Source organism: Pseudophryne corroboree, chromosome 12 (assembly GCF_028390025.1).
Source record: "Pseudophryne corroboree isolate aPseCor3 chromosome 12, aPseCor3.hap2, whole genome shotgun sequence".
Classification (NCBI taxonomy): domain Eukaryota; kingdom Metazoa; phylum Chordata; class Amphibia; order Anura; family Myobatrachidae; genus Pseudophryne; species Pseudophryne corroboree.
The window spans coordinates 47319113-47345281 of NC_086455.1; the positions used below are offsets into that span (position 1 = coordinate 47319113).

General features: G+C 44.2%; 1 protein-coding gene across 3 annotated transcripts in view; it reads left to right on the forward strand.

Annotated features, from left to right (window-relative positions):
- The window catches only part of SCFD1 (sec1 family domain containing 1), a 194554-nt gene extending 171420 nt beyond the window's left edge, over nucleotides 1–23134 (forward strand). For all 3 annotated transcript variants that reach the window (XM_063947445.1, XM_063947446.1, XM_063947447.1), the window contains exons 19-25: nucleotides 832–907; nucleotides 2508–2561; nucleotides 16256–16308; nucleotides 17980–18013; nucleotides 18603–18668; nucleotides 21826–21894; nucleotides 22762–23134. In XM_063947445.1, coding sequence (XP_063803515.1) covers nucleotides 832–907; nucleotides 2508–2561; nucleotides 16256–16308; nucleotides 17980–18013; nucleotides 18603–18668; nucleotides 21826–21894; nucleotides 22762–22785 — 376 coding nt within the window. In that variant the 3' untranslated portion in view covers nucleotides 22786–23134. The remainder of the gene's footprint in view (nucleotides 1–831; nucleotides 908–2507; nucleotides 2562–16255; nucleotides 16309–17979; nucleotides 18014–18602; nucleotides 18669–21825; nucleotides 21895–22761) is intronic.
- Nucleotides 23135–26169: the final 3035 nt, after the last annotated feature.

A 26169-nucleotide genomic window follows, 5' to 3' on the forward strand; every position in this document is an offset into this window, starting at 1 on the left:
AAATAGATTTATCGGTAAGTAAAATCTTATTTTAACTGTTCTTCCAGTTTCTTTCATTTAAACTCAAATTATTTTACCAATAGAGAGCAGATAATACACAGGTTATAATAACCTAATCTAAATCCCCCTTACTTGTAATTTTGCTGAATCCAAATTTTAGATCTTTCACTCTGAATATTCACATTCTCAACCTGACAATAGTTTAGCATGATGGGAAAATATTCCTTTAAAAGTTACTAGTCCCTGTAAGTGGGAGATTTGCTACAGTAGCACCGGTGATACAGTGTGAAACTCGCTCCCGATGTTTAGTCCTAGGAATTAAATGGTACAGAAAACAGCATGGTGAGAACAGATGGTTAGGACCTGTTGAATTTGACTGGGGAGTTTATTTTTTTGGCCTTGCATAAGAATTTCTTGCTCACGAGGTAACCTGCTTTTTGTCCTATCTTTCATCTCTAGTCTCCAGTATGTGACTCTTGCGCATTAGATTGCAGCTCTCCCGCTAATATTGTGCCATCTAGAATTCCATCACCAATTAGGACAAAGTAGTTCTGTGCCATTTTTTTTAATTTTATTGGCAGTCTGCAGATATTGCCAGGGGTCAGCATGTCCCAGATCCCTTCAACCACAGTGGGTCTCTTGTCCCCTTACTCCCTTCCCCCTTGGTAGCGTCAGATATAACACACAGACTCATCCACTGCTGAACGTTTCAAAGCTACACACTGTTTATTCCGGTACAAAGTCCCTCTTCTATGAAGCCCCTTTTAGGGAGGAGAAGCTGGCACCAGGGGCGCATCTCTTTATACCCTGTCTTCTTTTTTGTACTTCCAGACTGCTCTCCAGAGTCATGAATACGGGGTCACAGTTTGTCATGGAGGGGGTGAAAAACTTGGTTCTAAAGCAGCAGGTAAACAGCCTAAGGAACGGGAATTATTTTGACAAGTGTAAGATCAATAGGCAGGCATATCCCACCTGCTAGTGATGCTTGATGAAAATGTAATTGAGCTTCATAGGAAAGAATAACCATGAGTGACTGCACACAGAGTTGAGTGTAAATGTAAAGCAGTCTCCATCGTGACATTATTCTGTGGTGCACCAGACACACACAGCTGTGCAAGTCTAATCCAGCACAAAGCACACAGTCTGCATTTAGACGAATGCTAATCATATTGGTAGTAAGGTTGTCATTCCACTGTTCAGTGCTGTAGAGCTTGGGAATCTTTGTGTTCCCATCAGCATACGGGTTAATGCAGCCACCTTCCCATCCTGCCCAGTTCTCCTATCCTGTTTGTTTTGGCCGCTCAAAACAAGACCCTTTGTGAATGTGTTTGGACATTTGATATAAGCACTATGCACAGAACTTTCTGTCACATCTCCCACTGAGCCCCTAGTAAATGTGTCCACTCTGAGAACGTCAGCTGTAAATTGAAGAATATCCGCAGCCAGCAATATATGTCTGTGGAATTTTAAATTGTATCTTCACTCAGTTGTCCTGCGGTACTCTAAAGAATAACAACATATACTGTGTAATGGCAGTAATAGGTCAAGACATGCTAAACAGAGATGCCTAATTTGAAGCTCACACAATAGATTTATGGACTCTTCTCTATCGCCAGGCAACGTTTTGCCAAAAAAAAAACAACCAGTTATACAACCTGTGGTATTCCAGTTGTTTTTGTGAATCTACAGGTCTAAAGGTTGGCATGGGTGCTGGGAACTGTAGTTCTACAGCCACTAGAGAGCCACTGTTGCCTGAATACGGGCGTGTTTTTTCCAGTGACAAGACGTACCTTGTATACTTGCCTTTTAGTTCTGTATATTTGTTACAAAATTTTTGTAGTAGACACATTGTAAGCGCGTATTCCATTACATAATGTTTTATGGAACAAACAAGCTGTGACAAGCCCCTGTTACAGCAAAGATATTTAAATAGAATTCTCCCCACAAAAATACTTATTTATACTGTGTATATACTACCCATACCGGAAACCTACTGCATTGTGGGCCTGATTCAGCCGTGCACACTAACTGAGCCCAGTGCGGATGTTTGTGCAGTTGAGCGATTTTATTTGGTTTTGCGCATGTTTCTGAATCTCACTGTGCGTGCGCCGTGGTAGTCTTGCGAAAGTGGTCACAGTGCAAATTTGGATGGACAGTGTGCATTTATTAGAGGTAAGAAAGGTAGAGGTAGCCAACGCAGGCGAGTCACAAGCGTATTGTGGGTGTTTCCCTGCCAGCGACTACATTTTTATTCACAGTTGTAATGGCTCCGGCAGCTTAGTTGCAACAGATATTCTGAGCAACCATAATGTTTCTCTGAGGTTTGGCGGTGCATCTTTGTGCGCAAGCGGTGGATTAGAGACACTGCCGATCGGCATCTCTATTCCCATAACAGCGGCTGCTTCATTAGCATATTTTCAGAGTTCCTCTGCAATATATACAGCATTAGCCCATGTTCTGCTGAATTCTATAAACTCATTTTTGTGCACTTATTTTTATCTTCATAGAACTTGCCAGTTACTCGAGTACTTGATAGCCTCATGGAGGTCAAATCCAATCTGGTAAGAAAATGGTTTACACTGTTGGAGTGAATAGGATAAATTGTCCCTACTTTGTATTTGGCTACTGTCATAGAACTGTATGATGTGTATGCAATTCTAAAATAGAGATGGTAAATAGTTTTTTTAAAGTTAGGTTTGACAGTCACTCTCAGAAGAGAACGGTATGCAATATTTTCAACCGTTTTAACACATACTGGCTCAAAATCGACTTTATTACATCCAACTTCCTAGCATCATAAATATATTAAAGTGTTTCAAGATCGGTCTGTTCCTACCAGTTGTTTTTATTTTCCTTCTTGTATGTTTATATTTTTGTTATTGATGGTTTTATTTTATTTGCTCCCAGCTGCAAGTAAAAAGGGGAAGGAAAGAAAAAAATGTGCTTGTGTTTTGGAAAGAACGTCTGCCCCAGCCGGACGCCCTCCTTAAAGCTGACTCAGTTGCCAGGAGCTCGTAAACTTTAGGCTCTGGGGGCCATGTGTTTGTGTATAAATTCTGATCTTCATGTACGTGGTCCAACCCACTTACAAAGGCAGCTTTAACCGTTTGCTGTTGGAGAGCCGTACTGCGTCGGATTAGGTTATTTGTGTCCCTTCCAAATACTCCAAAGCGGAGATGTACCGGATCGAGCATTGGGTTTGGGACACAATAATCATTTTTGCTTTATAGTACCTCTGTAGTCAAAGAATTACCAAATAATCCCCTCCTGCTTTATTTTAACATGAAATTAGAGTGGTTCAATTTGATATTTTGCAGATTTATTTTTTTTATAGTCAACTGAAGCATAAAGATTTGGTTACTTCATACCCAAAGGCCAAAATGCACGTGTTGTTTTGCGCTCTTCTGTTGGGGAACGTAATTTAGGTGAAATAGGTGTTACCCATGTTATCTGTGTGTTTATTCTTTGTTTAATATAAAATAATGTATGTTTTAATATCGACATTACATGTCCAGAATTCTGTGGACACACAGACATCACACCCATATGTGCTTGTTATACATCTTCTCCTGAAAACAAGGGCATTTATATTGCTTTGGTCTCCCTCTGCTGCCGTAACTCCCTCCACTCTTTTGGTAAGGCTTTCGCAAGAGCTGCAGGGAGTTGCATCTATTCAGCCATAGGAGAGTTAGGGGTCTATTTACTAAGACTTGGATGGCGATAAAATCGCTGGAGATAAAGTACCAGCCAATCAGCTCCTAACTGTCATTTTTCAAACACAGCCTGTGACATGGCAGTTAGGAGCCGACTGGCTGGTACTTTATCTCCAGCGACTTTATCTCCATCCAAGGCTTACTAAATAGACCCCTTAGTGAGGTCAGGCACTGATGTTGGGGAATAAGGTTTGTTAGCATTCAAGTTCATCCCAAAGGTGTTCCGTTTGGCCAAGGTCAGGGTTTTGTGCAGGCCATCAAGTTCTTCCATATCAAACCATTTTTTGATCAACCTTGTTTTGTGTATTGTAATTCTGAAACAAGAAAGGACCTTACCCATACTGTTTTGATGGCAGAACACAATTCTCTAGAGCATCACTGTATGCAGTAACATTTAAGTTTTCCTTTAGTGGAACTAAGGAGCCTAGGCCAAACCATGATAAACTACCCCATGCCATTGTTCCTCCTCCACTTTTTACAGTTGGCAGTACACATTTTAGCAGGAATTGTTCTCCTGGCATCTGCTAAACCCAGATTCATTCATCAGACTGGCAGATGGAGAAGCGTTATTCGTCACTCCAGGGAATACATTTCCACTGTTCCAGAGTCCAATGCCAGTGTACTTTACGCAACTTTAGCTGACGTTTGGCATTGTGTGTGATAATTTGAGTCTTGTGTACGGCTCCTCGGCTATGAAGCACAATCCATTAAAGTCCTGATGAACAGTTCTTGTACTGGCGTGGTTTCTAGAACTCTCTAATGCACATTGTAACCAAACTGCATTATGCATATCATTCTATGTGCTACTGTGACACTCATAAACAAGTGTCATCAACATAATTTTCACAATGTTGTGTGTATGAAAACAGAGCCAACCTTTCAGTATATCTAGTATACTTTCCTCAGGGATAAACAAGGATGACTATATTCCTGAGGAAAGAGTGCAAGATAAACGTAACTGTTAGAAATATATGTACATTTCTCTATCGTCCTAGTGGATGCTGGGGTTCCTGAAAGGACCATGGGGAATAGCGGCTCCGCAGGAGACAGGGCACAAAAGTAAAGCTTTCCGATCAGGTGGTGTGCACTGGCTCCTCCCCCTATGACCCTCCTCCAAGCCAGTTAGATTTTTGTGCCCGGCCGAGAAGGGTGCAATCTAGGTGGCTCTCCTAAAGAGCTGCTTAGAAAAGTTTAGCTTAGGTTTTTTATTTTACAGTGAGTCCTGCTGGCAACAGGATCACTGCAACGAGGGACTTAGGGGAGAAGAAGTGAACTCACCTGCGTGCAGGATGGATTGGCTTCTTGGCTACTGGACATCAGCTCCAGAGGGACGATCACAGGTACAGCCTGGATGGTCACCGGAGCCTTGCCGCCGGCCCCCTTGCAGATGCTGAAGTAAGAAGAGGTCCAGAATCGGCGGCAGAAGACCCCTCAGTCTTCTAAAGGTAGCGCACAGCACTGCAGCTGTGCGCCATTTTCCTCTCAGCACACTTCACACGGCAGTCACTGAGGGTGCAGGGCGCTGGGAGGGGGGCGCCCTGGGAGGCAAATGAATACCTATTTTGGCTAAAAATACCTCACATATAGCCTCCGGAGGCTATATGGAGATATTTAACCCCTGCCAGAATCCGTTAAGAGCGGGAGACGAGGCCGCCGAAAAAGGGGCGGGGCCTATCTCCTCAGCACACAGCGCCATTTTCCCTCACAGAAAGGCTGGAGGGAAGGCTCCCAGGCTCTCCCCTGCACTGCACTACAGAAACAGGGTTAAAACAGAGAGGGGGGGCACTAATTTGGCGTTAGAAATATATAAAAAAGATGCTATAAGGGAAAACACTTATATAAGGTTGTCCCTATATAATTATAGCGTTTTTGGTGTGTGCTGGTAAACTCTCCCTCTGTCTCTCCAAAGGGCTAGTGGGTCCTGTCCTCTATCAGAGCATTCCCTGTGTGTGTGCTGTGTGTCGGTACGTGTGTGTCGACATGTATGAGGACGATGTTGGTGAGGAGGCGGAGCAATTGCCTGTAATGGTGATGTCACTCTCTAGGGAGTCGACACCGGAATGGATGGCTTATTTAGGGAATTACGTGATAATGTCAACACGCTGCAAGGTCGGTTGACGACATGAGACGGCCGACAAACAATTAGTACCGGTCCAGACGTCTCAAAAACACCGTCAGGGGTTTTTAAAACGCCCGTTTACTTTAGTCGGTCGACACAGACACAGACAGGGACACTGAATCCAGTGTCGACGGTGAATAAACAAACGTATTCCTTATTAGGGCCACACGTTAAAGGCAATGAAGGAGGTGTTTCATATTTCTGATACTACAAGTACCACAAAAGAGGGTATTATGTGGGATGTGAAAAAACTACCGTAGTTTTTCCTGAATCAGATAAATTAAATAAAGTGTGTGATGATGCGTGGGTTCCCCCCGATAGAAAATTATGGGCGGTATACCCTTTCCCGCCAGAAGTTAGGGCGCGTTGGGAAACACCCCTTAGGGTGGATAAGGCGCTCACACGCTTATCAAAACAAGTGGCGGTACCGTCTATAGATAGGGCCGTCCTCAAGGACCAGCTGACAGGAGGCTGGAAAATATCATAAAAAGTATATACACACATACTGGTGTTATACTGCGACCAGCGATCGCCTCAGCCTGGATGTGCAGAGCTGGGGTGGCTTGGTCGGATTCCCTGACTAAAAATATTGATACCCTTGACAGGGACAGTATTTTATTGACTATAGAGCATTTAAAGGATGCATTTCTATATATGCGAGATGCACAGAGGGATATTTGCACTCTGGCATCAAGAGTAAATGCGATGTCCATATCTGCCAGAAGATGTTATGGACATGACAGTGGTCAGGTGATGCAGATTCCAAACGGCACAAGGGTGTATTGCCGTATAAAGGAAGAGGAGTTATTTGGGGTCGGTCCATCGGACCTGGTGGCCACGGCAACTGCTGGAAAATCCGCCGTTTTTACCCTAAGTCACATCTCTGCAGAAAAAGACACCGTCTTTTCAGCCTCAGTCCTTTCGTCCCTATAAGATCATATCTGCCCAGGGATAGAGGAAAGGGAAGAAGACTGCAGCAGGCAGCCCATTCCCAGGAACAGAAGCGTTCCACCGCTTCTGACAAGTTCTCAGCATGGCGCTGAGACCGTACAGGACCCCTGGATCCTACAAGTAGTATCCCAGGGGTACAGATTGGAATGTCGAGACGTTTCCCCTTCGCAGGCTCCTGAAGTCTGCTTTACCAAGGTCTCCCTCCGACAAGGAGGCAGTATGGGAAAAAATTCACAAGCTGTATTCCCAGCAGGTGATAATTAAATTACCCCTCCTACTACAAGAAAAGGGGTATTATTCCACACTATATTGTGGTACTGAAGCCAGAAGGCTAGGTGAGACTTATTCTAAAAAAATTTTTGAACACTTACAAAGGTTCAAATCAAGATGGAGTCACTCAGAGCAGTGATAACGAACCAGGAAGAAGGGGACTATATAGTGTCCCGGGACATCAGGGATGCTTACCTCTATGTCCCAAATTTGCCCTTCTCACTAAGGGTACCTCAGGTTCGTGGTGCAGAACTGTCACTATCAGTTTCAGACGCTGCCGTTTGGATTGTCCACGGCACCCCGGGTCTTTACCAAGGTAATGGCCGAAATGATGATTCTTCTTCGAAGAAAAGGCGTCTTAATTATCCCTTACTTGGACGATCTCCTGATAAGGGCATAGTCCAGGGAACAGTTGGAGGTCGGAGTAGCACTATCTCGGATACTGCTACAACAGCACGGGTGGATTCTAAATATTCCAAAATCGCAGCTGATCCCGACGACACGTCTGCTGTGCCTAGGGATGATTCTGGACACAGTCCAGAAAAAGGTGTTTCTCCCGGAAGAGAAAGCCAGGGAGTTATCCGAGCTAGTCAGGAACCTCCTAAAAACAGTGCATCATTGCACAAGGGTCCTGGTAAAAATGGTGGCTTCCTACGAAGCAATTCCATTCGGCAGATTTCACGCAAGAACTTTTCAGTGGGATCTGCTGGACAAATGGTCCGGATCGCATCTTCAGATGCATCAGCGGATAACCCTATATCCAAGGACAAGGGTGTCTCTCCTGTGGTGGTTATAGAGTGCTCATCTTCTAGAGGGCCGCAGATTCGGCATTCAGGATTGGATGCTGGTGACCACGGAGCCCAGCCCGAGAGGCTGGGGAGCAGTCACACAAGGAAAAAATTTTCAGGGAGTGTGATCAAGTCTGGAGACTTTTCTCCACATAAATATACTGGAGCTAAGGGTAAATTTATAATGCTCTAAGCTTAGCAAGACCTCTGCTTCAAGGTCAGCCGGTATTGATCCAGTGGGAAAAACATCACGGCAGTCGCCCACGTAAACAGACAGGGCGACACAAGAAGCAGGAGGGCAATGGCAAAAACTGCAAGGACTTTTCTCTATCGTCCTAGTGGATGCTGGGGTTCCTGAAAGGACCATGGGGAATAGCGGCTCCGCAGGAGACAGGGCACAAAAAGTAAAGCTTTTTCCGATCAGGTGGTGTGCACTGGCTCCTCCCCCTATGACCCTCCTCCAGACTCCAGTTAGATTTTTGTGCCCGGCCGAGAAGGGTGCAATCTAGGTGGCTCTCCTAAAGAGCTGCTTAGAGAAAGTTTAGCTAGGTTTTTTATTTTACAGTGATTCCTGCTGGCAACAGGATCACTGCAGCGAGGGACTGAGGGGAGAAGGAGTCAACTCACCTGCGTGCAGGATGGATTGGTTTCTTGGCTACTGGACATCAAGCTCCAGAGGGACGATCACAGGTACAGCCTGGATGGTCACCGGAGCCACGCCGCCGGCCCCCTTGCAGATGCTGAAATCAGAAGAGGTCCAGAATCGGCGGCTGAAGACTCCTGCAGTCTTCTAAAGGTAGCGCACAGCACTGCAGCTGTGCGCCATTTTCCTCTCAGCACACTTCACACGGCAGTCACTGAGGGTGCAGGGCGCTGGGAGGGGGGCGCCCTGGGAGGCAAATGAGTACCTATAAAGGCTAAAAATACCTCACATATAGCCCTAGAGGCTATATGGAGATATTTAACCCCTGCCTAATTTTTCTAAATAGCGGGAGACGAGCCCGCCGGAAAAGGGGCGGGGCCTATCTCCTCAGCACACGGCGCCATGTCCTCTCACAGCTCCGCTGGTCAGGACGGCTCCCAAGTCTCTCCCCTGCACTGCACTACAGAAACAGGGTAAAACAGAGAGGGGGGGGCACATTTATGGCGATATTTTGATATAACAAAGCAGCTATAAGGGAGCACTTATTATAAGGCTATCCCTGATATATATATAGCGCTTTTGGTGTGTGCTGGCAAACTCTCCCTCTGTCTCCCCAAAGGGCTAGTGGGTCCTGTCTTCGTTAGGAGCATTCCCTGTGTGTCTGCTGTGTGTCGGTACGTGTGTGTCGACATGTATGAGGACGATATTGGTGTGGAGGCGGAGCAATTGCCAAATATGAGGATGTCACCCCCTAGGGAGTCGACACCAGAATGGATGCCTTTATTTATGGAACTACGGGATAGTGTCAACACGCTAAAGCAGTCGTTTGACGACATGAGACGGCCGGACAATCAATTAGTGCCTGTCCAGGCGACTCAAACACCGTCAGGGGCTGTGAAACGCCCTTTGCCTCAGTCGGTCGACACAGACCCAGACACAGGCGATGACTCCAGTGGTGACGGTGACGAATCAACCGTATTTTCCAGTAGGGCCACACGTTATATGATTTTGGCAATGAAGGAGGCGTTACATTTAGCTGATACTACAGGTACCACTAAACAGGGTATTATGTGGGGTATGAAAAAACTACCTATAGTTTTTCCTGAATCAGAAGAACTAAATGACGTGTGTAATGAAGCGTGGGTTGCCCCTGATAAAAAGCTGATAATTTCAAAGAAATTATTGGCATTATACCCTTTCCCGCCAGAGGTTAGGGAGCGCTGGGAAACACATCCTAGGGTGGACAAGGCGCTAACACGCTTATCTAAACAAGTGGCGTTACCCTCTCCTGAGACGGCCGCACTTAAAGATCCATCAGATAGGAGGATGGAAAATATCCAAAAAAGTATATACACACATGCAGGTGTTATACTACGACCAGCTGTAGCGACTGCCTGGATGGGCAGTGCGGGGGTAGTTTGGTCAGAATCCCTGATTGAAAATATTGATACCCTGGACAGGGACAATATTTTACTGTCGTTAGAACAAATAAAGGATGCATTTCTTTATATGCGTGATGCACAGAGGGATATATGCACACTGGCATCACGGGTAAGTGCTATGTCCATTTCGGCCAGAAGAGCTTTATGGACGCGACAGTGGACAGGCGATGCGGATTCAAAACGGCATATGGAAGTTTTGCCGTATAAAGGGGAGGAGTTATTTGGAGTCGGTCTATCAGATTTGGTGGCCACGGCTACAGCCGGGAAATCCACCTTTCTACCTCAAGTCACTCCCCAACAGAAAAAGGCACCGACTTTTCAACCGCAGCCCTTTCGTTCCTTTAAAAATAAGAGAGCAAAGGGCTATTCATATCTGCCACGAGGCAAAGGTCGAGGGAAGAGACAGCAACACGCAGCTCCTTCCCAGGATCAGAAGCCCTCCCCGGCTTCTACAAAAGCCTCAGCATGACGCTGGGGCTTCTCAAGCGGATTCGGGGACGGTGGGGGGTCGTCTCAAAAATTACAGCGCGCAGTGGGCTCACTCGCAAGTAGATCCCTGGATCCTGCAGATAATATCTCAGGGATACAGGTTGGAATTAGAGACAGATCCACCTCGCCGTTTCCTGAAGTCTGCTTTACCAACGTCCCCCTCCGAAAGGGAGACGGTTTTGGAAGCCATTCACAAGCTGTACTCTCAGCAGGTGATAGTCAAGGTACCTCTTCTGCAACAAGGGAAGGGGTATTATTCCACTCTTTTTGTGGTACCGAAGCCGGATGGCTCGGTAAGGCCTATTCTAAATCTGAAGTCCTTGAACCTGTACATAAAGAAGTTCAAGTTCAAAATGGAGTCACTCAGAGCAGTGATAGCGAACCTGGAAGAGGGGGACTTTATGGTATCCTTGGACATCAAGGATGCGTATCTCCACGTTCCAATTTACCCCTCACACCAGGGGTACCTCAGGTTCGTTGTACAAAACTGTCACTATCAGTTTCAGACGCTGCCGTTCGGATTGTCCACGGCACCTCGGATCTTTACAAAGGTAATGGCCGAGATGATGATTCTTCTTCTTCGAAGAAAAGGCGTATTAATTATCCCATACTTGGACGATCTCCTAATAAGGGCGAGGTCCAGAGAACAGCTAGAGATGGGATTAGCACTGTCTCAAGAAGTGCTAAAACAGCACGGGTGGATTCTGAATATTCCAAAATCCCAGTTAATGCCGACAACTCGTCTGCTGTTCCTAGGGATGATTCTGGACACGGTTCAGAAAAAGGTTTTTCTCCCGGAGGAAAAAGCCAAGGAGTTATCCGAGCTTGTCAGGAACCTCCTAAAACCAGGAAAGGTGTCTGTACATCAATGCACAAGAGTCCTGGGAAAAATGGTGGCTTCTTACGAAGCAATTCCATTCGGCAGATTCCACGCGAGAATTTTCCAAAGGGATCTGTTGAACAAATGGTCAGGGTCGCATCTTCAGATGCACCTGCGGATAACCCTGTCTCCAAGGACAAGGGTGTCTCTTCTGTGGTGGTTGCAGAGTGCTCATCTATTGGAGGGCCGCAGATTCGGCATACAGGATTGGATCCTGGTGACCACGGACGCCAGCCTGAGAGGCTGGGGAGCAGTCACACAAGGAAGAAACTTCCAGGGAGTATGGACGAGCCTGGAAACGTCTCTTCACATAAACATTCTGGAACTAAGAGCAATATACAATGCTCTAAGCCAGGCAGAACCTCTGCTTCAGGGAAAACCGGTGTTGATCCAGTCGGACAACATCACGGCAGTCGCCCATGTGAACAGACAGGGCGGCACAAGAAGCAGGAGTGCAATGGCAGAAGCTGCAAGGATTCTTCGCTGGGCAGAGAATCATGTGATAGCACTGTCAGCAGTGTTCATCCCGGGAGTGGACAACTGGGAAGCAGACTTCCTCAGCAGACACGATCTTCACCCGGGAGAGTGGGGACTTCATCCAGAAGTCTTCCACATGCTGGTAACCCGTTGGGAAAGACCAATGGTGGACATGATGGCGTCTCGCCTCAACAAAAAACTGGACAGGTATTGCGCCAGGTCAAGAGATCCGCAGGCAATAGCTGTGGACGCGCTGGTAACGCCTTGGGTGTACCAGTCGGTGTATGTGTTTCCTCCTCTGCCTCTCATACCAAAAGTATTGAGAATTATACGGCAAAGAGGCGTAAGAACGATACTAGTGGTTCCGGATTGGCCAAGAAGGACTTGGTACCCGGAACTTCAAGAGATGATCACGGAAGATCCGTGGCCTCTACCTCTAAGGAGGGACTTGCTTCAGCAGGGTCCCTGTCTGTTTCAAGACTTACCGCGGCTGCGTTTGACGGCATGGCGGTTGAACGCCGGATCCTAAAGGAAAAAGGCATGCCGGAAGAAGTCATTCCTACTTTGATTAAAGCAAGGAAGGAAGTAACCGTGCAACATTATCACCGAATTTGGCGAAAATATGTTGCGTGGTGCGAAGATCGGAGTGCTCCGACGGAGGAATTTCAACTGGGTCGATTCCTACATTTCCTGCAATCAGGATTGTCAATGGGTCTCAAATTGGGATCTATTAAGGTTCAAATTTCGGCCCTGTCGATTTTCTTTCAAAAAGAATTGGCTTCAGTCCCTGAAGTCCAGACCTTTGTTAAGGGAGTGCTGCATATACAGCCTCCTGTGGTGCCTCCAGTGGCACCGTGGGATCTCAATGTGGTTTTGGATTTCCTAAAATCTCATTGGTTTGAACCACTAAAAAAGGTGGATTTGAAATATCTCACATGGAAAGTGACCATGCTTCTAGCCCTGGCTTCTGCCAGGAGAGTGTCAGAATTGGCAGCTTTATCTTACAAAAGCCCATATCTGATTTTCCATTCGGACAGGGCAGAACTGCGGACTCGTCCGCATTTTCTCCCTAAGGTGGTGTCAGCATTTCATCTGAACCAGCCTATTGTAGTGCCTGCGGCTACAAGTGACTTGGAGGACTCCAAGTTACTGGACGTTGTCAGAGCATTAAAAATATATATTGCAAGGACAGCTGGAGTCAGAAAATCTGACTCGTTGTTTATATTGTATGCACCCAACAAGATGGGTGCTCCGGCGTCTAAGCAGACGATTGCTCGTTGGATCTGTAGCACAATCCAACTTGCACATTCTGTGGCAGGCCTGCCACAGCCTAAATCTGTAAAGGCCCACTCCACAAGGAAGGTGGGCTCATCTTGGGCGGCTGCCCGAGGGGTCTCGGCATTACAACTTTGCCGAGCAGCTACGTGGTCAGGGGAGAACACGTTTGTAAAATTTTACAAATTTGATACTCTGGCTAAGGAGGACCTGGAGTTCTCTCATTCGGTGCTGCAGAGTCATCCGCACTCTCCCGCCCGTTTGGGAGCTTTGGTATAATCCCCATGGTCCTTTCAGGAACCCCAGCATCCACTAGGACGATAGAGAAAATAAGATTTTACTTACCGATAAATCTATTTCTCGGAGTCCGTAGTGGATGCTGGGCGCCCATCCCAAGTGCGGATTATCTGCATAAATTGTACATAGTTATTGTTAACTAATTCGGGTTATTGTTGAAGGAAGCCATCTTTCAGAGGCTCCGCTGTTATCATACTGTTAACTGGGTTTAGATCACAAGTTGTACGGTGTGATTGGTGTGGCTGGTATGAGTCTTACCCGGGATTCAAAATCCTCCCTTATTGTGTACGCTCGTCCGGGCACAGTACCTAACTGGAGTCTGGAGGAGGGTCATAGGGGGAGGAGCCAGTGCACACCACCTGATCGGAAAAAGCTTTACTTTTTGTGCCCTGTCTCCTGCGGAGCCGCTATTCCCCATGGTCCTTTCAGGAACCCCAGCATCCACTACGGACTCCGAGAAATAGATTTATCGGTAAGTAAAATCTTATTTTCGCTGGGCGGAAAATCATGTGATAGCACTGTCAGCAGTGTTTTCATTCCGGGAATGGAAACTGGGAAGCAGACTTCCTCAGCAGGCACGACCTCCACCCGGGAGAGTGGAAGTTTTTTCCACATGATTGTAAACCGTTGGGAAATACCAAAGGTGGACATGATGGCGTCCCGTCTGAACAAAAAACGGGACAGGTATTGCGCCAGGTCAAGAGACCCTCAGGCAATAGCTGTGGACGTTCTGGTAACACCGTGGGTGTACCAAGTCGGTGTATGTGTTCCCTCCTCTGCTTCTCATACCTAAGGTGCTGAGAATTATAAGACGTAGAGGAGTAAGAACTATACTCATGGCTCCGGATTGGCCAAGAAGGACTTGGTACCCGGAACTTCAAGAGATGCTTACAGAGGTCTTATGGCCTCTGCCGCTAAGAAGGGACTTGCTTCAGCAAGTACCATGTCTGTTCCAAGACTTACCGCAGCTGCGTTTGTCGGCATGGCGGTGGAAAGCCGGATCCTAAGGGAAAAAGGCATTCCGGAAGAGGTCATTCCTACCCTGGTCAAAGCCAGAAAGGAGGTGACCGCACAACATTATCACCACATGTGGCGAAAATATGTTGCGTGGTGTGAGGCCAGGAAGGCCCCACAAAGAAATTTCAACTCGGTCGTTTCCTGCATTTCCTGCAAACAGGAGTGTCTATGGGCCTCAAATTGGGGTCCATTAAGGTTCAAATTTCGGCCCTGTCGATTTTCTTCCAGAAAGAATTGGCTTCAGTTCCTGAAGTCCAGAAGTTTGTCAAGGGAGTATTGCATATACAACCCCCTTTTGTGCCTCCAGTGGCACTGTGGGATCTCAACGTAGTTCTGGGATTCCTCAAATCACATTGGTTTAAAACCAGTCAAATCTGTGGATTTGAAGCATCTCACATGAAAAGTGACCATGCTCTTGGCCCTGGCCTGGACCAGGCGAGTGTCAAATTGGTGTTTTTTTTCTCAAAAAAGCCCATATCTGTTTGTCCATTCGGACAGGGCAGAGCTGCGGACTCGTCCCCAGTTCTCTCCCTAAGGTGGTGTCAGTGTTTCACCTGAACCAGCTTATTGTGGTGCCTTGCACCTACTAGGGACTTGGAGGACTCCAAGTTGCTAGATGTTGTCAGGGCCCTGAAAATATGTTCCAGGACGGCTGGAGTCAGGAAAACTGACTTGCTGTTATCCTGTATGCACCCAACAAACTGGGTGCTCTTGCTTCTAAGCAGACTATTGCTAGTTGGATGTGTAATACAATTCAGCTTGCACATTCTGTGGCAGGCCTGCCACAGCCAAAATATGTAAATGCCCATTCCACAAGGAAGGTGGGCTCATCTTGGGCGGCTGCCCGAGGGGTCTCGGCTTTACAACTTTGCCGAGCAGCTACTTGGTCAGGGGCAAACACGTTTGCTAAATTCTACAAATTTGATACCCTGGCTAAGGAGGACCTGGAGTTCTCTCATTCGGTGCTGCAGAGTCATCCGCACTCTCCCGCCCGTTTGGGAGCTTTGGTATAATCCCCATGGTCCTTTCAGGAACCCCAGCATCCACTAGGACGATAGAGAAAATAAGAATTTACTTACCGATAATTCTATTTCTCGGAGTCCGTAGTGGATGCTGGGCGCCCATCCCAAGTGCGGATTATCTGCAATACTTGTACATAGTTACAAAAATCGGGTTATTATTGTTGTGAGCCATCTTTTCAGAGGCTCCGCTGTTATCATACTGTTAACTGGGTTTAGATCACAAGTTGTACGGTGTGATTGGTGTGGCTGGTATGAGTCTTACCCGGGATTCAAAATTCCTCCCTTATTGTGTACGCTCGTCCGGGCACAGTACCTAACTGGCTTGGAGGAGGGTCATAGGGGGAGGAGCCAGTGCACACCACCTGATCGGAAAGCTTTACTTTTGTGCCCTGTCTCCTGCGGAGCCGCTATTCCCCATGGTCCTTTCAGGAACCCCAGCATCCACTACGGACTCCGAGAAATAGAATTATCGGTAAGTAAATTCTTATTTTTTTCAGTTTTGGAAGATACAATGTTAATTAAGAATAGCGTTAACTCAATTTTGCAATCATATCATCTATAAGTAATCAAACCATGACTTTTTTTTTTATTACAATCTGAGGATTTACTGACAGCCATCCCAATTCCGTATCTGTCCTCACATTTACAGTTGCGCCTCTACAACATAACATAGCTCTGTCAAGATGCACCTTCTGTCTGCATTAATGCCTCACTTTAAATGAATCCATTTTATGTAGTTTTAGTAATTAAGATTTCATAGTTTACATATTTTATATTTATTTTTACTGACAAATGTTTAATTTTTGACAGTAAATTTACGGACTGGTTACAACATTAAATTTCAATTATAATGTTCTTTTGTTGTATTGCAGGAGACAGATGACTATAGATATTTTGATCCCAAGATGTTACGTGGAAATGACAGGTGATTCATTTAAATAATAGCCTAGTCCTCAAAGTGTGGCTATTAAATAACAAGACTGTACTTGTAATAAATAAACCATACAGTGTGAGTTTAAACGAAGTGGGGGAATATTGAGCTTGGGCTATCCCAAAACAGTTTTGCAATTTTAACCCCTCTCACACAGGTTGCTTTCAGCGTTTGAAGAAGTTGTTGTGTTTTTTCTGTGCATCGTAAAAATGCTTATCTCAACAGTAGATCAACATAGAATTCACTTCAAATTTTTAGTTAAATTGAAAAAAACACCCACCGAATCTTTCTGTATGCTAACCAAGGCTAACAGGGCAGATTGTATGTCACACGCACTTGTGTTTGAGTGGCACAAAAGATTTAGTGACGGTTGTGAGGTTGTCGAAACAGATAACATCCCAGAAGGCCTTGAACATCAAAAACCAAATGAAAATGTGGAAAAACGTCGAATTTTTTTTCAAATTGTCCGTCGACTCAACATCCCGAATGATAGCAATAATTGTAAAATCGATAAAAAATCTTAATGCAAAACCTGCCTACCAGTTTCTAACATGACAAAAGTTTCTGCTAACATGGTTCCAAGGCTTCTCACTGCCAAAGCAGAAAGAAAATCGAAAGCGAGTTTGTACAGACATTTTGGAACAAATTCAAGCGGATTTGCATTTTTTAGATAGTTATCACCTTTGATGAAACATGGCTCTTCCAGTACGATCCTGAGACAAAGCGCCAGTCCATGCACCAGAAAATACCATCATCCCCAAGAATGAAGAAAGCAAATCCAAATTCAGAGCCATGTTGATTGTTTTCTTTGATATCAAAGGGTGTTATTTTGGCGGACTGGGTACCAGAAAGTGTATCAACATTAGTCCAGAAATGTTCTAGAAACTTTTGCGAGAAAGAATCAGAAGAAAAAGGCTAGAGTTGTTGAAAGATGGTTTCATCCTCCATCAAGAAAACGCGCCAGCCCACGCAGCTCTCTCTGTGAAGAAGATTTTGGCCGAGAAACAGATTGCAGTGCTAGAACACCCCCCATACTCTACAGACCTAGCACCGTGTGACTTTGTTTCCTCTTAAGACAAATCTGTACTCAAGGGAACACGTTTTACATCAGTTACTGAGGTAAAGAAGAAAATGACGGAGCTGTTGAGACAGCTGGACACATAATGAACTACAGCACGGCTTTGACCAATGGAAAATAAGAATGCAGCGATGTGTGGATGCAGAAGAAATGTACATAGAAGGGGAACAGAGCTAAAATGTACTTGGTATAATTTGTTTAATTACATTATCAGTCCCGTTATTTAATATCTACAGACAATAGTACTGTATATTTTATTCCCTCTTCCTAATGCAGGAAAAGTCCCAAATAGACCCGTTAGTAAACTTCTGTGTTATATTCATTGTCTATATTATATGGACAGCCTCTTATTATTTTTTTGCCTACCCAAATCTGCCACATTTGCATCCAATATATCCCTCTTACATAGATATATTTAGTAATTTCTCTAGTATTCAATAAATCCATCTCATCAGCTATTGTAAGGTGTTTTTTTTTTGTTTGTTTTTTACCAGTGTACCATATTTTTTGCATTTTATGTGTAATCCTTTGAAGTGCTCTTAAACACACATTTTATGAACTAACACATCTTTTGTTTGTAAAAACAGTTCTATACCAAGGAACAAGAATCCATTTCAGGAGGTACGTATAGTGACACCCTATGTACCAGAGACTAATAATTGCGTACTGCGTAATCACAAGTAAATTCCCACCAATTACGTGATAAGGGTGAATTTTATAGTTATTACTTAATAAGTGAATGTGAAGCTTGCTGCAGATTTTGTTATTGATATAATACAGTAGGTGAAGATTTAGCCACAACATGCAAAGAAATTATTCTGTATAAGAATAAATGTTAGACTGGATTGATGGCTGCATGGTATTGTTACAGGAAAGCCATTTCTGCCACTGTTATTGCCCTGTATCTTAGATAGTAATAGTCTGATTCATGTTTAAGTCTGACATAGGCCCATATCTCATCTACAGTAGTATTGATTGGAATAGACGATGTGCTTTTGCCAACATGGAGAGTGTAGCAGGCATAGCTGGAGCCCAGCACCTCTGACTTCCCCTAAAACCGTTACATTAGAGTGGAGTGTAACTATAAAGCATAGGCTCTATGCAATAATGTACAGAACCCTATTGCTCTGCTTGTGTTACTTAAGTGCTGGTTGGTTTGTTTGTCGTGTTTTTTTTTTTTTTATGAATTATACAAATGTGTTCCCTGCAGGCCATTGTATTTGTTGTTGGAGGAGGTAACTATATTGAGTATCAGAATCTAGTGGATTACATAAAGGTTAGTGTACATTCATATTTTCATCTGGTTATATCCCTGGCTGTTTCTACACGATATATCTGTAATATCACACATATGAACAGCATTCTCCTCTTTCCTCTTCTACTTTCTGTTCTCTCTTCTAACTTACCTTTTCCCTGCTGTATATTTTCTCTTGACTGTTCTCTTATCACAAATTGTGAGGATCAGTATAAATGCAGCCAGCAATGCCCCACCCCGCACACACAAACATATATATATATATATATATATATATACATATACACACACACACACACACACACACACACACACACACACCCACACCCCTCGCCCCTTATTTATTTATTTTACATTTTCCCAGAGCCATTGGGTGTCTGTACGGGATGTAGTTATGTGACCAGCGGTCAGGAGATTATACCGACGCCTACATCCTGCCCCTCAACATCCCAACAGTTGACATGCCGACTACCGGGGACTATTCCCACTCGTGGGTGTCCACAACACCCATAGAGTGTGAATAGATCCTGTGGCGAGCGCAGCCCGCCACCGAGCCCGTAGCCCACCTTTCAGTGGTGGTCTCACCAAGAAATCCATAGTTTCCCTGTGTTAAATATCCACCTCACTTCAACCATTTAACTGGCTAATATTGTTTCCAAAAACGTCTCAAAAATATTCTATTTCTTTATGATTGAATCTATTTAGAACTTATCCAACACGATTTAAAAAAAGCAAAAATATATATAAAACAATTTTATAAATATTGATTTTTAAACCATCGGTAACCAATATATTGGACTATCAATATTCAGAGCATCGTAGCTTTACAGTGATCGGCAGCACGGCAGGTGTTGGAGGAGGGGACAAGGAAGCAGAGGAGACGGGAGGACCCTCTGAGATGGGTAGCTGCTGGAGATCATCTTGCGGCATCCGCACGGTGGGCTTTCTGACTGGTCACATCAGATATGTCCATGTCAGGGAAAGGCCCACACCATGCAAGCTGTTAATAAAACAGTGTACCCATGTGTGTATAACTATTCACTGTAATGATATCGGTGGATACCATTTTCACTCATGTAAAATGTTCTCCTCCGATGCACTTTTATTTGCACTTTAGTGTCCTTAGTGCTCAGTGGCATGGCATTCATTGTCAAATAATTGTTTCCCCTTACCTTTTTATTGTTTGTCTTGCGTAATATCTTTCCTTATGAATAATAGTATTTTGGCGGGGGGCCCTCCACCATGACAGAAAGTGGTTGGCGTATCTAATGCTGTACATGAAAAATGTGTTGTCTCCTCTCTCTGGGGTATCACAGAGCTGCTGTTTTCTGTCACATTTCTTCTGGGACACCATGTGATCATCACTGCCTGTCTTTAGCCATCACACGTGCACTAGCACGCTACCAGGCAACCACATGTGTTGCTGACAGGGAAGTTTCCCAGGCAGGACCCCTTCTTCTCCTGTACAGTTTCGTGTTTTGTTAAGTAGGTGGACAAGCAAGTCACAACATGCCCCTAATTTAGGCTGGAACCTTACATTTGTACTCCCTGTATCACCCTAATGACTCCTCCTCTTTTAACTGTACTACTTTCTGTCTGTTCCCTGGACTGCTCTCTCCTTCCTTACCTCTTCTATTTTCTGGGCTAAATTCAGATCTGATCGCAGCAGCAAATTTGTTAGCTAATGGGCAAAACCATGTGCACTGCAGGGAAGGGGGGGGGGGCAGATATAACATGTGCAGTGAGAGTTAAATTTGGATGGGGTGTGTTTTGAAATCTAAATTACAGTGTAAAAATAACGCAGCCAGCATTTACCCTGCACAGAAACAGTAGAACCCACCCAAATCTAACTCTCTCTGCACATGGTATATCTTCCCCACATGCAGTGCACATGGTTTTGCCCATTAGCTAACAAATTTGCTTCTGCGATCAGATCTGAATTACCCCCTCTAACCGTTCCCTAGACTGCTCACTCCTCGGCTTACCTGTTCTAATTTCTAATTTCTATCTGTTCCCTGGAGTGCTCTCTCCTCCCTTACCTGTCCTAATTTCTATTGGTTCCCTGGACTGCTCCTTCTTACCTTACCTGTCATACTGTCTAACCATTCCCTGGACTGCTCACTCCTTCTCTTACCTTACCTGTCCTAATGTTATCTGTTCCCTGGACTGCACTCTCCTCCCATACCTCTCCTACTTTCTAACCGTTCCCTAGACTGCTCACTCCTTCCCTTACCTGTCCTAATTTCTATTGGTTCCCTGGACTGCTCCTTCCTACCTTACCTGTCATACTGCTTAACCATTCCCTGGACTGATTCTTCCCCCTTACCTTTACTACTTTCCATCTGTCCCCTGGAATGATCTCTCCTCCCTTACTTCCTACTTTGTAACCTGGACTACTCTCACCACCCTGGACTGCACTCTCTACCCTTACCTCTCCTACTTTCTATCAGTTCCCTAGACTGCTACTTCCTCGCCTACTTTCTACCTATTCTATGGACTGCTCACTCCTTCCTTACCTCTCCACTTTCTATAAGTTCCCTGGATTGCCCATTTTACTATCTGTTACTTGACTGCTCTTTCTTTGCTTACGCCTCATACAATTCTAGATGTACTCTGGACAGCTCTCTCTTATTCTCCTACATTGTTTCCCATACATGAGCTGCTCTCAGTTCTTAATGCAGATGACTTTGGCTAATTGGCCTGCAAACATACTTCCCCATAAAAATGTTTCATGGTTAGCATCTGGCTTTGGTTGTGCTTTGCTCTTGGATCTAGCTGCTGGTTGCTATGGTTTGTCCTTTCTTCACTGACTCTACCATAGATTTTATTTACACAGTCTTTGCCAGCTCTACAAAACAGTTCCCAGGCCCATTATTTTTATATCCATGGGTTATTGTCGGTGCCCTCATTTTAACCATTTCCCATACAGAACGAAGTGGCAGCACGGCATTTAGGATCCTGGTAGAGTACATAATTTACATTACCAGGTCTTCTTAATGCCTTGCTGACCCCTCTGTAAGGGAAATGGTTAAGATGAGATGTAGTCAGGCAGTGTAACTACTTGTTAAATGTAACCGCACGCAATACCCCAGTGTTTCCAGTGTTCCCCAACTGGATGAAAGAGAAAAGTATTTACTGATGTTCTCCTAACATTCCGTCTTGTCTTTTTCTTTTTCAGACCAAACAAGGAAAGCATGTTCTCTACGGCTGCACAGAGCTGTTCAATGCTACACAATTTGTTAAACAGGTAACAGTCCTTATGTGTGCATACATACCATGCGGTAGTGTTATCTGTAAGATGCCAGGTACTTACTCTACTGACTCTTCTCTCTAGCTACATATACTGTAGCAAGAGCTTCATAACACTCAGAGAGAGGGGTTTTCTGGCACTCATCTGACTCTGTAAGTGTCATTGCAGAGTGACAGAAGTGCTTGCTCTGTGGTACATTGGACGTTTTTGGAATTAGAGTTCTTGTATTCTGCAGTCTTGACCATATTCCGTTTGGTAGTTATAATCAGTACATGATGTAACTTACTACAGGTTGAGTATCCCTTATCCAAAATGCTTGGGACCAGAGGTACTTTGGATATCGGATTTTTCCGTATTTTGGAATAATTGCATACCATAATGAGATATCATGGCAATGGGACCTAAATCTAAGCACAGAATGCATTTATGTTTTATATACACCTTATACACACAGCCTGAAGGTAATTTTAGCCAATATTTTTTATAACTTTGTGCATTAAACAAAGTGTGTCTACATTCACACAATTCATTTATGTTTCATATACACCTTATATACAATGTCTGAAGGTCATTTAATACAATATTTTTAATAACTGTGTGTATTAAACAAAGTTTGTGTACATTGAGCCATCAGAAAACAAAAGTTTCACTATCTCACTCTCGCTCAAAAAAGTCTGTATTTCGGAATATTCCGTATTTCGGATATTTGGATATGGGATACTCAACCTGTATCATGATGACAATACAATAACCCTGTTCTAAAAGCCTAATGTTGAGGGCATATGGGTAGACAGATTTAGACAAGTGCCATAACTTTGTAGCCCACATGTAGTGCAACTTCACATTTTCCTTCTCTTCCTCTAGTTGTCTCAGCTTGGACAGAAGTAGAAGATGCAGTGGCCACTGACCAGGTTCCACTCCTTTCCCAGGCCTGTGATCTGATCATGCTAGGGCAGTAAGTCCCATACTTGCACCGTTCCATGGACCCTTCTGCTGGCAGAAACCTGCACCAAGTCTGCAAGTGTGAGAGAGGAAGGACAAACCCACATCTCCGCGAGATTTTACGCTCTGTATGGTTAATGATTTGCCAGCTCTACAAGCTACTTTAAAGGACTCCCTTATTTAACTTTGCTGGACGCGTGCCGGCCCCAGTAACATTGGCATTAACACAGTCTCTGTACAAACAGGTCATTTCTAAATAAAAATTATAGCTATTGTTTAATTTTATAACGCATAATGTGCATTCTGAGTTTTCCTGATATGTGTTACAGTCAAAGGATCTGTAAACAGCAGAGCTTACAATCTGGCAGAGGATGGCAGTGTGGAGAAGCCACTCACTATCATATGGAGCCCTGTTCTACATAGTTAAGTTGAAGAAAAGGTTTAAAACACTCCAAAATGTTACCAACCAAATTTCAGTTCTGACTTTTTCTATTTTGCCATTTTGCACCACAATTAATGATCCAGCATGTACAGTTGTATGATTATGCTCTGAAAGTAGACGGACACAGGGATATAGCTCCTTGTAGTAACTGATGAATCACTGCAGAAACATCACCTTTCCCATAAATATTACTCTGGAGAGTAGTGATGTCCATACTGTCTCCCTGCTGTTATTTCAGGTCTATTGGGTCTTTTAAGTACCCGAAACACTGGTCATCTCTAATCTGCCTAGTAATGTATATGGGTATGTCCTGTGTTTCCAAACTGTTACTGGATGTCAGACATGAGACTGTGTACACACGGTGAGATCCTGCTATGCCCGATTATCACTTGCGATTTCCCTTGAACTCCCCAGAGCCCAGATAGCACAGATTTTGACTAACTTTTCTCGAGATATGGACTATGTGTGCTTACAATTTTGGCTTATGTGAGATGTCATTGACATGTGAGATGAACTAGATAGTACACCGATCTAGCAAGGATTGACTTACCTGCACAGTCTATCTTTTCTTGCGGGACCGCGCATCGGGATCGAATCGGGATCGCAAGGTGACTTTCACCTTGCGATCTGCACTAAATTTTCTTGCGATTTTGACTATACAGTCAAAATCTAAAGAAAATATCTCACCGTGTGTACACATCCTAATGGTCGTCCAGATTGTGATCCAACACCTAACGTTTTTACTTCTGAGTGTTGTCCACGTTTTCACTGGATGTGACTCTTCCGTTATTTATCTGTATGAGCAATCGCTGTGATACTGCAAGAGGCCTGCGATTGTGGGCAGAAGATTTTACTTGTATTGTGCCTTTCTGTTGTCTACAGTCTCCCATAGCATAAATCATGAGGCTATTTCAAGAGAATGCAAAGCTATTTCATGATATACAGCTGAAGTTTATTAGGGTGCCGGGAAGGAGAACATAGCTGTCGATTCCAGGTATAGTACATAACTGCTCCAGGCATCTGCTCTTTTACCCACACATTAACAATTATTTCATTCCTGACTTATTTAACCCACTCCCAGATTCTGAGATTGTCTCTGTTACTATAGTACAGTTGCTAAAGCAGGGAACCACCAACTACTTGAAGTATTATGTGCCTGTTGCCTAGGGTCATATTGAAACATACAGTATACGTACTGTACACACTGAAAACAGGCACCTTTCATATAACTGAGGCTGGGTACACACCTGCCGACACGTCAACGGACCTGCCGTCACACCGAACAGCCAATACAGTTAAGTATACACATTCACCAATCAGCTGCTGGACGTGTCAGTCAGGAAACCCAGCTGGTTGGGCATTTGAATTTACCCACCCAGCTGTGATGTCAGCAAGTTTACAGGAGGTTGGAGGACCACCCATACACGCATACAGATGCACCAGTATATATGGGGATGTGTATATCTGCTATCGGTTGTGCTATACAGCTGACGCAATATGTCTGTGAACAACGTCGTTCGCAGACATATCTGGGGTACACACCCGCCGACGGGTTTGCCATGGCTGATATATCGGCCTGGTGTGTACCCAGCTTCAGGGTGAAAAATCAACATCAATTTGTATTTGTTTTTGGGGTTTTTTATAAATAAGTATTTTTTATTGAGCATCCAATGGTATTCAACAAACAGTACAAATATGTAAAAACAAAGGTTCCAGAGGACCAATAGCATTCAAGTGAGAAAATCACAGAAGAAATTCAACTATGCAAATCAGCACTCAACAGGTTGCACAGAAAATATGAAATAGTAATACAAAATACCGTTACTCTCATATGCACAATAATATGCAATAATATTAGTGTCCCTGAGCAATCAAGCGTACTGTTAGTACCACAGTTAAACATATAGCAATTTCTATATTCAATAAAAAAAGAAAACAAAACCTAAAAGCAATCTATGAACGTACCAGACAAACTTTAGCCAGTGCAAATTAATAAGCAGCATATTGAACACTCTAACGGTTCAACTCCTCATCCTCCCTGGCACCCAGAGAGCAGAATTTTGGTGTAAGAACTAGAGATTTGCGGCGGGCACTTTTCTTGTTTTGGTTTTGGATCTAATTCCCCGCTCGTGTTTTGGTTTTGGGTTGGTTTTGCCAAAACCACCCTTTCGTGTTTTGGTTTTGGATCTGGATGATTTTTGAAAAAAAACTAAAACCAGCTAAAATCACAGAATTTGGGGGTAATTTTGATCCTGTGGTGTTATTAACCTCAATAACATTCATTTCCACTCATTTCCAGTCTATTCTGAACACCTCACAATATTGTTTTTAGGCCAAAACATTGCACCGAGGTAGCTGGATGACTAAGCTAAACAACACAAGTAGGCGGCACAAACACGTGGCACTGCAGTGTTAGACAGGATAGCACTTTTAAAAACTAGGCCCCAAAGAGCACATAATGCATAGAAAAAAAGAGGTGCAAGATGGAATTGTCCTTGGGCCCTGCCTCCCACCATTATGTTGTTTAAACATGACATGTACAGTTTAATAAAACCATAATTTCAGCAACAGGTGGTCCCCCTGGAAAAATCTCGCCAAGTTCTCTGAAACATAGCTAGATACAAACATACCACCTCCATATTTGATGACTTTTCACATTATGAGAAGAGGCAAGAGGAAGAGGACAGTTTCAAAAAGGTGATAAAAATTAGAGAGGCACACGCAATCAGGAACAACACACAGGCTTTCACCTCCACTCCTATATTGGTTTGGAACAGAAAGGACACAAGTGGGTGGCACAAACACCTGGCCCATCTAGAAGTGGCACTGCAGTGTCAGACAGGATGGCAGTTTTAAAAACTAGACCCCAAAGAGCACATAATGCAAAG